This window comes from Entelurus aequoreus, linkage group LG18, assembly GCF_033978785.1.
Source record: "Entelurus aequoreus isolate RoL-2023_Sb linkage group LG18, RoL_Eaeq_v1.1, whole genome shotgun sequence".
Lineage (NCBI taxonomy): Eukaryota > Metazoa > Chordata > Actinopteri > Syngnathiformes > Syngnathidae > Entelurus > Entelurus aequoreus.
The window spans coordinates 45,628,556-45,643,497 of record NC_084748.1 but is presented as its reverse complement, the minus strand read 5'-3'; the positions used below and the strand labels follow the sequence as shown (position 1 = coordinate 45,643,497).

Below are 14,942 nucleotides of genomic sequence, written 5' to 3'. Positions count from 1 at the left end.
GCCAATACGGCCGGGTTAACTTATAAAGTGCAATTTTAAATTTCCCGCGAAATATCCGGCTGAAACGTCTCGGTATGATGACGTACGCGCGTGACGTCAATCGTTGAAACAGAAGTATTCGGACACCATTGAAGTCCATACGAAATAGCTCTGTTTTCATGTCATTATTCCACAGTATTCTGGACATCTGTGTTGGTGAATCTGTTGCAATTTGTTCATTGCATTATGGAGAAAGAAGCTGAGCAAGCAAAGAAGAAAGTTGTCGGTGCGAAGCGGAGTATTTTGCGAGGGAAGTCAGCAGCAACACAACACAGTCGGTGTTTCATTGTTTACATTCCCGAAAGATATAGTCAAGATCGAAGAACTCGGACAACAGAGACTCTTACCAAAAGGACTTTGATTTGGATACACAGTTGCGATACCGTGAGTACACAGCTGCGCTTCCAAACATTTGATCGCTTGCTATAACTAGCTCGAGCTAGTAGCTAGGAGCTAGGAGCTAGCATAACAAGCTAGCTCTTTGTGGCATATTAAATATAAGCCTGGTTGTGTTGTGGCTAATAGAGTATATATATGTCTTGTGTTTATTTACTGTTGTAGTCATTCCCAGCTGAAGATCAGGTCCCACCCGCGCGCTTCCAAACATTTGATCGCTTGCCCGTACGTGCGTGTCAAGTACGTAACTTTGGTTAAATATATAAGCTTTATGAACCTTGGGTTAGGTGAACGGTCCTTTGGGCTGAGTGAGCGTGTGTGTTGTGCAGGTGTTTGAATTGTATTGGCGGGTTTTATGGACGGGATCCCGTCCATATAACCCGCTCGAGCTATAACTAGCTCGAGCTAGTAGCTAGGAGCTAGCATAACAAAAACCTAGGTGTTTGTTATGCGGGATTAATTTGTGGCATATTAAATATAAGCCTGGTTGTGTTGTGGCTAATAGAGTATATATATGTCTTGTGTTTATTTACTGTTGTAGTCATTCCCAGCTGAATATCAGGTCACCCCCGGCTCTCACAGCATCTTCCACTCCCCACTAGTCCTTCACTTGCACTTTCCTCATTTACAAATCTTTCATCCTCGCTCAAATTAATGGGGAAATCGTCGCTTTCTCAGTCCGAATCTCTCTCACTTCTGGCGGCCATCGTTGTAAACAATAGGGAACTTTGCGTATATGTTCAATTGACTACGTCACGCTACTTCCGGTGGGGGCAAGCCTTTTTTTATCAGATACCAAAAGTTGCGATCTTTATCGTCGTTGTTCTATACTAAATCCTTTCAGCAAAAATATGGCAATATCGCGAAATGATCAAGTATGACACATAGAATAGATCTGCTATCCCCGTTTAAATAAAAAAAATTCATTTCAGTAGGCCTTTAAATGCTTCTACCTCAGACCCAGGTGTCCTATATAAACATGTAACAATAACATTTCTCTTCTTTTCTATTTCTACCTCCACAGTTACACATTCAAATAAATCATGGATTACCACTGTCATACATTCAACAGGTCTACATTTCAAATCACAGTCAACAAACAGGGCCACACCTCCTCCCTTCTTGTTTCTTCTACTACAGTGATACAACTCATACCCGTCAATGGACAAATCGATACCTCTGTCTTTATTGATCCATGTTTCAGAAAGTGCTATCATTTTGAATTTGCCATTTAGTGTCTTCAAGTATTCGTCAATCTTCGAGAAATTTGCATATAAGCTTCTACAGTTGAAATGTATTAAAGAAAATGTATTATCTAAACTAACATTGTCATTAAATTGTTCCTCGGTGTAGTAGTCACAAGTAGCATTGATTGAGTTGAACAGATGGTTTTCTGGGTCAACATCATATTCAAAGTCATATAGTTTATAGTCCATGTATTCAGCTCTTGAAAACGTGGACCTGTTACCTCCCTGCTTGGCACTCAGCATCAAGGGTTGGAATTGGGGGTTTAATCACCAAAAATGATTCCCGGGCGTGGCCACTGCTTCTGCCCACTGCTCCCCTTATCTCCCAGGAGGTGATCAAGGGTGATGGGTCAAATGCAGAGAATAATTTCGCCACACCTGGTGTGTGTATGAGACAATCATTGGCACTTTAACTTAACTTAACAGGACGACCTGTGCGGGAAATAATCCTAATACTACAGTAGCAGGCTGTTCGACTGGCAACTTGGATTGACTAACATTTTGGTCGCAGATTTCTAAAAACACTAGAACCCTGTTGAATAGATGATCTTTGACAAGTGTTTTCTACAGTAGGTCCTTAAAAACACCAAGTATAAAGTTTTAAGGCCCGCCTGTTCAATCTTTTTTTGTCCCACCAAAGGTGGCATACTCATTATTTTGTATAATGAATACTAAAAAACTACATACATACATACTAGGGTTGTATGGTATTACTGATAACGGTATTATACTGCCTCTAAAAAGTACCGGTTACATTTTTTTTTTTTTTTTTTTAACGAGCATGACAGCGCTCTGTCGTGACATTGCTGGTTTTACGAGCAGAGGAGCATGTTCGGCAACGCACACACCGAGCCCGAATAGTAAACGTACAACGTACTTACAAGCAGACACGCCGCGTAGACAGAAAAGGGAGAATGGACACATTTTGGCTTAAAAAACTCAAGATAAAGGTGAAGCTATAACACTGAAACGCCACTCGGCAAGAGGTGCCTTAAAACATGGCTGGCTAGCTAGCGGCTAACATCCATGCGGCAGTGTTAGCCGGATGGATGTTAGACGCAGCATTGGCTGCTGTGACATGAGAAATTGGGCCGCCATCTTGAAGTGGTGATGAGGAGCCGGCGAGCAGCCTAAACTGACAGTTGACAGGTAGAAAACAAAGATGCCGGGCTGAGAATACATTTTTGGGAGTAATAATTAATAGTAAACTATCATGGAAACCTCATGTCAGACACATTAAAACAACAATCTCCAAAAGCCTCTCAATTATAACAAAGCAAAACTATACCTCAGAGAAAATGCACTCCGTATTCTATACTGCACCTTGGTACTCCCATACCTTACATACTGTGTTGAAGTATGGGGGAATACTTACCACAACACAATTCATCCTCTGATCATGTTACAGAAAAGAGCAGTGCGGATCGTTGGTTATTTAGAACATACTCATAATCTGTTTATGCAATCCAAGTTGCTCAAATTTGATGACCTTGTTAAATATAATACATTAATAATCTTATATAAAGCATTTAACAAATTATTGCCGCCTAATCTACAATGTTTTTTTTATAAGACGAGTGCAGGCTCATAACTTGAGAGGCTTGGGATATTTCTCATTGCAGAGAGCTCAAACCACTCGTAAACGTTTTTTTGTGTGTCTGTATGCGGAGTAAAACTATGGAACAAACTGGACTTACAACACAAGCAATGCCAAACTATTAATGGATTTATACTATTGAACAAACATGGGGTCTGGTTCAAATATAGAGGTGAGGGTCTTTAATTTGACCTGCTGTTGTACTCTGTCTCAAAGTGTTAACATGTGCTCAATGTTTCCTTACCATTATTGCTATGTTGTCTATTACCATTATTGCTATGTTGTCTATTACCATTATTGCTATGTTGTCTATTACCATTATTGTCATTTTGTCTATTACCATTGTTGGCATTTTGTCTATTACCAATGTTGGTATATTCATTATTCTTACATTGTTGATACGAATTATTGTTACAGTGTAATAATTATTGTTACCTGTGGTAATGCCACTATGATACAACATCTGTATTATAATCCTTGAACAAAGTGAGAGTGAAACTCATGTGAATAATCACTGAATGGAGAACTGGGGGTGGGATTAAATAAATGATCTTCTTCCCCCTCCCTTTCAGGCAAAACTGGACAATCATGCATTACATACTGTACATTACCTTTTGCACTATATTAATTTATATTATTATGTGTTGTCAACTTTGTACTTTTAAAAAAAAAAATTATGTCATTGCCTGAAATAAATGGGAAAAAAAAGAATCCTCAGTACTTTGTGTTGTTTACACAAACATTTACGGTCTATCTCATGTTTGTTCAAGAGTGTGATTCAATATTTGTATGGAACAATAAATAGTGTGTTGCAAGTTGATTTTTTGATGGAGCCCAAAGTCTAGTTGGAAGAAAACCCTGCAATAAGTAAACGGGCAGCTTTTGAAGGTTGACTGACAGTATATAAGAGCAGCTCTTGTTCATGATCTCTACACAGAAGCAAGAAGGAGCTCTCACCTGCAGGTTTGTACTCACATGCTTTTTGCCTTCTCTCTCATGCAGATTGTGATGACTCAGCAGCTCTTTTGTGCGACTTCCAAGGTTTCTCAGTCCGTCGTCTTCAACTTCTACACCATCTTCCTGGCTAAGATGCTGACTGTGACTTTAGTTCTTTGTGCAATGGTGGCACTGGCTACAGCTGACGGTGAGCACCAAACGACCTAAATGTGCTTCTACAGGATTGACACAGAAACAGACGAGCGTTAACAGTCACTGGTTCTTGTTTGTCCACTCTAGATGCAGTTGTCGACTTTGCTGCGTCACAGTGTCCACCCAACTGGCACCAACACAACAACCGGTGTTTCATCTTTCAATCCTCCACCATGAACTGGGTTAATGCTGAGGTGGGTATCGTCATTTCATGCTTTTAGACAGCTGCTCTGTTGGTTTGGTGTGTAAGAGACGTGTCTCTCTGGCTCTACCCACTGCAGAACCAATGCCAGACCATGGGTGGGAACCTTGCATCGATACACCTGGCTGACGAGCATAACTTCCTTCAGACCTTGACTCAGTCAGAAGCATGGATTGGAGGCTCAGATTGCCAAACGGTAATACTTTTGCCTACATTTCTTTGGTGTGTTTTGAGGCTAACATGATTCACCACTTGTACAGGCTGGAAGCTGGTTTTGGAGTGATGGTACAGGCGTGTCCGGAACTTTCTGGTGTCCACAAAAACCAGACAACACACCACAAGAGTGCTGTCTGAAGACCAACACTCAAAGTACATCACAGTATTTCATGACTGATTTAAGATGTGATCTTAAATGCCGGCCAATCTCAGTGACTACATTTGTTAAAAAGAGATGACATTTTCTTTTTGTCAACAGTCGGCAAATGCTGGGATGACACCGCCTGTGACACACTACTGCCATTTGTGTGTGCAAAGTCTCTTTAGACTGCAGGTATGTACGGTGACACTGTTTTGTTGCAGTCTCGTGCATATTCAAACTCTCTTTTTTATCAAAAGGCTGAGCTGGACCCATGCAAGCAGAAGACTATGGATGGATGGATGGATATTTACCAACTGGAGAATATAACACAGACATCCTTTCATACATGTAATAAACATATTGAGAATTGACATGTGTATTTTGAATTGTTGTTTTTTTTACAAATATTTACACACCCAATTTTGACCTGCATCCTCCAGTCGTCACGTGCACAGAAAAGGTAATAGACACAGGCCTAGTGTGTTCATAATGGACAGGTGGTACATTAGGACAATGTTCTAGCAGCAATATTTAATGTGCTGAGTATTTTCTCCTTCGCTGGAAAAAAAAGAGCTTATGAGTCATGGACCTTGAACTCAGTATTTTAAGTTAATGTCAACCAATGCTTCCCATCCAATCTGAGTGAGTTTAAGAGGTGCTGCAAAGAGGAATGGGTGAAACCGCTCAAAGATAGGTGTGCCAAGCTCATGGCATCGTATTCAAAAAGATTCCAGGCTGTAATTTCTGCCAAAGGTGCATCGACAAAGCATCGAGCAAAGGCTGTACATGTCAATCAATCAATCAATCAAAGTTAATTTATATAGCCCTAAATCACAAGTGTCTCAAAGGGCTAAACAAGCCACAACAACATCCTCGGCTCAGATCCCACATCAGGGCAAGAAAAAAACTCAACACAATGGGCGACCGGTGCAATGGACGTCAAGTGGATGTAGTTAATAGTCCAGTCCATAGTGGATCTAACATAATAGTGAGAGTCCAGTCCATAGTGGATCTAACATAATAGTGAGAGTCCAGTCCATAGTGGATCTAACATAATAGCGAGAGTCCAGTCGATAGTGGATCTAATATAATACTGTGAGAGTCCAGTCCATGGTGGATCTAACAAAATAGTGTGAGAGTCCAGTCCATAGTGGATCTAACATAATAGTGTGAGAGTCCAGTCCATGGTGGATCTAACAAAATAGTGAGAGTGGATCTAACATAATAGTGTGATAGTCCAGTCCATAGTGGATCTAACATAATTGTGAGAGTCCAGTCCATAGTGGATCTAACATAATTGTGAGAGTCCAGTCCATAGTGGATCTAACATAATAGTGAGAGTCCAGTCCATAGTGGATCTAACATAATAGTGTGAGAGTCCAGTCCATGGTGGATCTAACAAAATAGTGTGAGAGTCCAGTCCATAGTGGATCTAACATAATAGTGTGATAGTCCAGTCCATAGTGGATCTAACATGATAGTGAGAGTCCAGTCCATAGTGGATCTAACATAATAGTGAGAGTCCAGTCCATAGTGGATTTAATATAATAGTGTGAGAGTCCAGTCCATGGTGGATCTAACAAAATAGTGTGAGAGTCCAGTCCATAGTGGATCTAATATAATAGTGTGAGAGTCCAGTCCATAGTGGATCTAACATAATAGTGAGAGTCCAGTCCGTAGTGGATCTAGTTAATAGTGTGAGAGTCCAGTCCATAGTGGATCTAACATAATAGTGTGAGAGTCCAGTCCATAGTGGATCCAACATAATAGTGAGAGTCCAGTCCATAGTGGATCTAGTTAATAGTGTGAGAGTCCAGTCCATAGTGGATCTAGTTAATAGTGTTAGAGTCCAGTCCATAGTGGATCTAGTTAATAGTGTGAGAGTCCAGTCCGTAGTGGATCTAACATAATATTGTGAGAGTCCAGTCCATAGTGGATCTAATATAATAGTGTGAGAGTCCAGTCAATAGTGGATCTAGTTAATAGTGTGAGAGTCCAGTCCATAGTGGATCGAACATAATAGTGAGAGTCCAGTCCATAGTGGATCTAGTTAATAGTGTGAGTCCAGTCCATAGTTGATCTAACATAATAGTGTGAGAGTCCAGTCCATAGTGGATCTAATATAATAGTGTGAGAGTCCAGTCCATAGTGGATATAGTTAATAGTGTGAGAGTCCAGTCCATAGTGGATCTAGTTAATAGTGTTAGAGTCCAGTCCATAGTGGATCCAGTTAATAGTGTGAGAGTCCAGTCCATAGTGGATCTAACATAATATTGTGAGAGTCCAGTCAATAGTGGATCTAACATAATAGTGTGAAAGTCCAGTCCATAGTGGATCTAACATAATAGTGTGAGAGTCCAGTCCATAGTGGATCTAACATAATAGTGTGAAAGTCCAGTCCATAGTGGATCTAACATAATAGTGTGAAAGTCCAGTCCATAGTGGATCTAACATAATATTGTGAGAGTCCAGTCAATAGTGGATCTAGTTAATAGTGTGAGAGTCCAGTCCATAGTGGATCTAACATAATAGTGTGAGAGTCCAGTCCATAGTGGATCTAACATAATAGTGTGAGAGTCCAGTCAATAGTGGATCTAGTTCAGGGGTCGGCAACCCAAAATGTTGAAAGAGCCATATTGGACCAAAAATACAAAAACAAATCTGTCTGGAGCCGCAAAAAATTAAAAGCCATATTACATGTGCCATGAGATATAAATTGAATTAAGAGGACTTAAAGGAAACTAAATGAGCTCAAATATAGCTACAAATGAGGCATAATGCTGCAATATGTACATATAGCTAGCCTAAATAGCATGTTAGCATCGATTAGCTTGCAGTCATGCAGTGACCAAATATGTCTGATTAGCACTCCACACAAGTCAATAACATCAACAAAACTCACCTTTGTGTGAGTTGCACAACGTTAAAAGTGTGGTGGACAAAATGAGACAGAAAAAAAGTGGCATAAAACACGTCCTAGAAAGTCGGAGAAAGTTATACAAACTATACGGTGAGTTCAAGGACCGCCAAAAATAGTAGTCAAAACGGCGCTCGCCAAATACTCGAATCAGTGAAGCATGTTTAATATAAGCAGTGTGATTTATAACAATTAGGGAGGTTTGTGTCATGTTTGTAATCCTACAGAAACCACACTAAACAAAAAAATAGATTTTTTTCCCCTCATCTTTTTCCATTCTTCATATATTTTTGAAAAATCTACAGAGAGCCACTAGGGCGGCGCTAAAGAGCCGCATGCGGCTCTAGAGCCGCGGGTTGCCGACCCCCGATCTAGTTAATAGTGTGAGAGTCCAGTCCATAGTGGATCTAACATAATAGTGGAAGTCCAGTCCTTAGTGGATCCAACATAATAGTGTGAGAGTCCAGTCCATAGTGGATCTAACATAATAGTGTGAGAGTCCAGTCCATAGTGGATCTAACATAATAGTGGAAGTCCAGTCCTTAGTGGATCCAACATAATAGTGTGAGAGTCCAGTCCATAGTGGATCTAACATAATAGTGTGAGAGTCCAGTCCATAGTGGATCTAACATAATAGTGTGAGAGTCCAGTCCATAGTGGATCTAACATAATAGTGGAAGTCCAGTCCTTAGTGGATCTAACATAATAGTGTGAGAGTCCAGTCCATAGTGGATCTAACATAATAGTGTGAGAGTCCAGTTCATAGTGGATCTAACATAATAGTGTGAGAGTCCAGTCCATAGTGGATCTAACATAATAGTGTGAAAGTCCAGTCCATAGTGGATCTAACATAATAGTGAGAGTCCAGTCCATAGTGGATTTAAAATAATAGTGTGAGAGTCCAGTCCATAGTGGATCTAACATAATAGTGTGAGAGTCCAGTCCATAGTGGATCTAGCATAATAGTGTGAGAGTCCAGTCCATAGTGGATCTAACATAATATTGTGAGAGTCCAGTCCATAGTGGATCTAACATAATAGTGGAAGTCCAGTCCTTAGTGGATCTAACATAATAGTGTGAGAGTCCAGTCCATAGTGGATCTAACATAATACTGTGAGAGTCCAGTCCATAGTGGATCTAACATAATAGTGTGAGAGTCCAGTCCATAGTGGATCTAACATAATAGTGTGAGAGTCCAGTCCATAGTGGATCTAACATAATAGTGTGAGAGTCCAGTCCATAGTGGATCTAACATAATAGTGTGAGAGTCCAGTCCATAGTGGATCTAACATAATAGTGTGAGAGTCCAGTCCATAGTGGATCTAACATAATAGTGTGAGAGTCCAGTCCATAGTGGATCTAACATAATAGTGTGAGAGTCCAGTCCATAGTGGATCTAACATAATAGTGTGAGAGTCCAGTCCATAGTGGATCTAGCATAATAGTGTGAGAGTCCAGTCCATAGTGGATCTAACATAATAGTGTGAGAGTCCAGTCCATAGTGGATCTAGTTCAGGGGTCGGCAACCCAAAATGTTGAAAGAGCCATATTGGACCAAAAATACAAAAACAAATCTGTCTGGAGCCGCAAAAAATTAAAAGCCATATTACATGTGCCATGAGATATAAATTGAATTAAGAGGACTTAAAGGAAACTAAATGAGCTCAAATATAGCTACAAATGAGGCATAATGCTGCAATATGTACATATAGCTAGCCTAAATAGCATGTTAGCATCGATTAGCTTGCAGTCATGCAGTGACCAAATATGTCTGATTAGCACTCCACACAAGTCAATAACATCAACAAAACTCACCTTTGTGTGAGTTGCACAACGTTAAAAGTGTGGTGGACAAAATGAGACAGAAAAAAAGTGGCATAAAACACGTCCTAGAAAGTCGGAGAAAGTTATACAAACTATACGGTGAGTTCAAGGACCGCCAAAAATAGTAGTCAAAACGGCGCTCGCCAAATACTCGAATCAGTGAAGCATGTTTAATATAAGCAGTGTGATTTATAACAATTAGGGAGGTTTGTGTCATGTTTGTAATCCTACAGAAACCACACTAAACAAAAAAATAGATTTTTTTCCCCTCATCTTTTTCCATTCTTCATATATTTTTGAAAAATCTACAGAGAGCCACTAGGGCGGCGCTAAAGAGCCGCATGCGGCTCTAGAGCCGCGGGTTGCCGACCCCCGATCTAGTTAATAGTGTGAGAGTCCAGTCCATAGTGGATCTAACATAATAGTGGAAGTCCAGTCCTTAGTGGATCCAACATAATAGTGTGAGAGTCCAGTCCATAGTGGATCTAACATAATAGTGTGAGAGTCCAGTCCATAGTGGATCTAACATAATAGTGGAAGTCCAGTCCTTAGTGGATCCAACATAATAGTGTGAGAGTCCAGTCCATAGTGGATCTAACATAATAGTGTGAGAGTCCAGTCCATAGTGGATCTAACATAATAGTGTGAGAGTCCAGTCCATAGTGGATCTAACATAATAGTGGAAGTCCAGTCCTTAGTGGATCTAACATAATAGTGTGAGAGTCCAGTCCATAGTGGATCTAACATAATAGTGTGAGAGTCCAGTTCATAGTGGATCTAACATAATAGTGTGAGAGTCCAGTCCATAGTGGATCTAACATAATAGTGTGAAAGTCCAGTCCATAGTGGATCTAACATAATAGTGAGAGTCCAGTCCATAGTGGATTTAAAATAATAGTGTGAGAGTCCAGTCCATAGTGGATCTAACATAATAGTGTGAGAGTCCAGTCCATAGTGGATCTAGCATAATAGTGTGAGAGTCCAGTCCATAGTGGATCTAACATAATATTGTGAGAGTCCAGTCCATAGTGGATCTAACATAATAGTGGAAGTCCAGTCCTTAGTGGATCTAACATAATAGTGTGAGAGTCCAGTCCATAGTGGATCTAACATAATACTGTGAGAGTCCAGTCCATAGTGGATCTAACATAATAGTGTGAGAGTCCAGTCCATAGTGGATCTAACATAATAGTGTGAGAGTCCAGTCCATAGTGGATCTAACATAATAGTGTGAGAGTCCAGTCCATAGTGGATCTAACATAATAGTGTGAGAGTCCAGTCCATAGTGGATCTAACATAATAGTGTGAGAGTCCAGTCCATAGTGGATCTAACATAATAGTGTGAGAGTCCAGTCCATAGTGGATCTAACATAATAGTGTGAGAGTCCAGTCCATAGTGGATCTAACATAATAGTGTGAGAGTCCAGTCCATAGTGGATCTAGCATAATAGTGTGAGAGTCCAGTCCATAGTGGATCTAACATAATAGTGTGAGAGTCCAGTCCATAGTGGATCTAGTTCAGGGGTCGGCAACCCAAAATGTTGAAAGAGCCATATTGGACCAAAAATACAAAAACAAATCTGTCTGGAGCCGCAAAAAATTAAAAGCCATATTACATGTGCCATGAGATATAAATTGAATTAAGAGGACTTAAAGGAAACTAAATGAGCTCAAATATAGCTACAAATGAGGCATAATGCTGCAATATGTACATATAGCTAGCCTAAATAGCATGTTAGCATCGATTAGCTTGCAGTCATGCAGTGACCAAATATGTCTGATTAGCACTCCACACAAGTCAATAACATCAACAAAACTCACCTTTGTGTGAGTTGCACAACGTTAAAAGTGTGGTGGACAAAATGAGACAGAAAAAAAGTGGCATAAAACACGTCCTAGAAAGTCGGAGAAAGTTATACAAACTATACGGTGAGTTCAAGGACCGCCAAAAATAGTAGTCAAAACGGCGCTCGCCAAATACTCGAATCAGTGAAGCATGTTTAATATAAGCAGTGTGATTTATAACAATTAGGGAGGTTTGTGTCATGTTTGTAATCCTACAGAAACCATACTAAACAAAAAAATAGATTTTTTTCCCCTCATCTTTTTCCATTCTTCATACATTTTTGAAAAATCTCCAGAGAGCCACTAGGGCGGCGCTAAAGAGCCGCATGCGGCTCTAGAGCCGCGGGTTGCCGACCCCCGATCTAGTTAATAGTGTGAGAGTCCAGTCCATAGTGGATCTAACATAATAGTGGAAGTCCAGTCCTTAGTGGATCTAACATAATAGTGTGAGAGTCCAGTCCATAGTGGATCTAACATAATAGTGTGAGAGTCCAGTCCATAGTGGATCTAACATAATAGTGTGAGAGTCCAGTCCATAGTGGATCTAACATAATAGTGGGAGTCCAGTCCTTAGTGGATCTAACATAATAGTGTGAGAGTCCAGTCCATAGTGGATCTAACATAATAGTGTGAAAGTCCAGTCCATAGTGGATCTAACATAATAGTGAGAGTCCAGTCCATAGTGGATTTAAAATAATAGTGTGAGAGTCCAGTCCATAGTGGATCTAACATAATAGTGTGAGAGTCCAGTCCATAGTGGATCTAGCATAATAGTGTGAGAGTCCAGTCCATAGTGGATCTAACATAATATTGTGAGAGTCCAGTCCATAGTGGATCTAACATAATAGTGGAAGTCCAGTCCTTAGTGGATCTAACATAATAGTGTGAGAGTCCAGTCCATAGTGGATCTAACATAATACTGTGAGAGTCCAGTCCATAGTGGATCTAACATAATAGTGTGAGAGTCCAGTCCATAGTGGATCTAACATAATAGTGTGAGAGTCCAGTCCATAGTGGATCTAACATAATAGTGTGAGAGTCCAGTCCATAGTGGATCTAACATAATAGTGTGAGAGTCCAGTCCATAGTGGATCTAACATAATAGTGTGAGAGTCCAGTCCATAGTGGATCTAACATAATAGTGTGAGAGTCCAGTCCATAGTGGATCTAACATAATAGTGTGAGAGTCCAGTCCATAGTGGATCTAGCATAATAGTGTGAGAGTCCAGTCCATAGTGGATCTAACATAATAGTGTGAGAGTCCAGTCCATAGTGGATCTAGCATAATAGTGTGAGAGTCCAGTCCATAGTGGATCTAGCATAATAGTGTGAGAGTCCAGTCCATAGAGGGGCCATTAGGAGATCATCTTGAGTGGAGACAGGTCAGCAGCGCAGAGACGTCCCCAACTGATGCACAGATGAGTGGTCCACCCCGGGTGCCGACTTTGAACAGCTAGCGCATCTTCACACAGGAGCGGGGTGCAGAGCAGAAAAGAGACAGCAGATCAACTTGTCTAAAAGGGGGGTCTATTTAAAGGCAAGAGCAGGGGACCCCAACCACCGGTCCGGGGATGCATTTGCTACCGGGCCGCATAGAAACATTAATTAATTTATAAACTACCGCATTTTGTCTGACTTAACTTTCGCCTGTCCCACTAAACACACCAATAAGCTTGTTAATAGTTGTATATTGCAATTCCTTTGTTATAGTACATGGGACAATGCACATTAATAGACATATAAAATGTTAATATGCCGGATTGGAGCCAAAGGCTAATTTGTTGGCTGTTTTTATCTACCACGCGTAGAAAGCAGGTCCGTGAAAATAATGCATACATTAAACCGGACCCTGGTGGAAAAAAGGTTGGGGAACCCTTGGCTAGAGTATACAAATGAGTTTTAAGTTGGGACTTAAATGCTTCTACTGAGGTAGCATCTCTAACTGTTACCCGAGAGGGCATTCCAGAGTACTGGAACCCCAATAGAAAACGCTCTATAGCCCGCAGACTTTTTTTTGGGCTCTGGGATCTGGGAATGTCATTTTAATAAAAAAAATTAGTCTCCATTTTGGAACAACATAACAGAACAAAATGCACTGTACCTTACTGCTTTTCAACCGGCATGTGCACTGAGGAGTTGGGCTCAAACTGCAGCTTCAGCATGGACAGGACGCTAGACTTCACGGAGCGATTTCCAAGAATAAGTCATATCTGAAATTGACCAATGAGAAACAAAGATGTTACGGACATACTGGAAGAAGAGTTGTGGGCAAATGATTCCAAGTTTGAGGCAATTCTGCCATGAAGTCCATCATTGATGCTGACACTGCACTTTGACGAGTACTATTCAGTGCAGATATTGGAATTATTACAATTTACACCTTTTTCCGGCTCAGTGGCCTTGTGGTTAGAGTGTCCGCCCTGAGATCGGTAGGTTGTGAGTTCAAACCACGAGTCATACCAAAGACTATAAAAATGGGACCCGTAACCTCCCTGCTTGGCACTCAGCATCAAGGGTTGGAATTGGGGGTTAAATCACCAAAATGATTCCCGAGCGCGGCCACCGCTACTGTTCACTGCTCCCCTCACCTCTCCGGGAGTGGAACATGATGGGTCAAATGCAGAGTGTAATTTCACCACACCTAGTGTGTGCGTGACTATCAGTGGTACTTTAACTTTTTAACTTTAAGATTGCCTTTCACATTAGTTCAGTGGTGTCAAACCTACGGCCCGCGTGCCAGATCAGGTTTTATCCGGCCCACATGATGAGTTTGCAAAGTATAAAAATTAGCTTTTTTTTTTTTTTCTTTAACAAAAGAAACTGCTGTTCTAAATGTGTCCACTGGATGTCACAGTAGCAATTCTGTTAGGCAAGCAAACGCTTTATACCGGGGCAAATTAAGAGGTACACAGTAAAGGGTGACTGTGGCTCCTCTTCGACCCACATGAAACTTAAAACCTGCCGTTTTAAGTCTTCTACTTCAAACTCATCATCATTTGGAACCCTTACTCACCCAAAATGTCTCTGTCAAACACGAGAAAAGTGAACTTAACCCTTTTGAATAGTTTTTACCTCTCTTTCTTTCGGTTTGGTGAGTTAGCACTGGATTGATACGTGGACATGACCAAGGAGGTATTTGATACCTAGAAGAGTTTACATGTTGCGTTTTTTGTTCATTCCCAGAAAGACTGTGACTTAAAGTTTAATCCTGGCTTTGTAGATACACTGAGACCAAGTCTAAGCTCATTGTGTTTTTGAAGCTGCACCAATTTCCTCAGAATTTTCAACAAACTTGAAGTGTTTTGTCCAGAGGATTATTTGTGATTTGTACGTCATCAGAATGTGCTTGTTCTATTTTTTGGCCAAAG

At 40.6% G+C, this 14,942-nt stretch overlaps 1 protein-coding gene across 1 annotated transcript; it reads left to right on the top strand.

The window, feature by feature from the left end:
- Positions 1-4,198: 4,198 nt before the first annotated feature.
- On the top strand, positions 4,199-5,359 carry LOC133634177 (type-2 ice-structuring protein-like). Its single transcript, XM_062027242.1, has 7 exons — positions 4,199-4,242; positions 4,321-4,423; positions 4,516-4,622; positions 4,710-4,826; positions 4,891-4,999; positions 5,106-5,180; positions 5,246-5,359. The coding sequence occupies exons 2-6, from the start codon at positions 4,369-4,371 to the stop codon at positions 5,171-5,173; spliced, it is 456 nt and encodes a 151-aa protein (XP_061883226.1). The 5' UTR covers positions 4,199-4,242; positions 4,321-4,368; the 3' UTR covers positions 5,174-5,180; positions 5,246-5,359.
- Positions 5,360-14,942: the final 9,583 nt, after the last annotated feature.

Bases quoted from the DNA above. Each gene is read 5' to 3' on its own strand.
- LOC133634177 (XM_062027242.1), top strand. From the start codon at position 4,369: ATGCTGACTGTGACTTTAGTTCTTTGTGCAATGGTGGCACTGGCTACA. The intron at 4,827-4,890 runs GTAATACTTTTG...CCACTTGTACAG, and splicing joins GAGGCTCAGATTGCCAAACG to GCTGGAAGCTGGTTTTGGAG. The intron at 5,000-5,105 runs GTACATCACAGT...TTTTGTCAACAG, and splicing joins TCTGAAGACCAACACTCAAA to TCGGCAAATGCTGGGATGAC.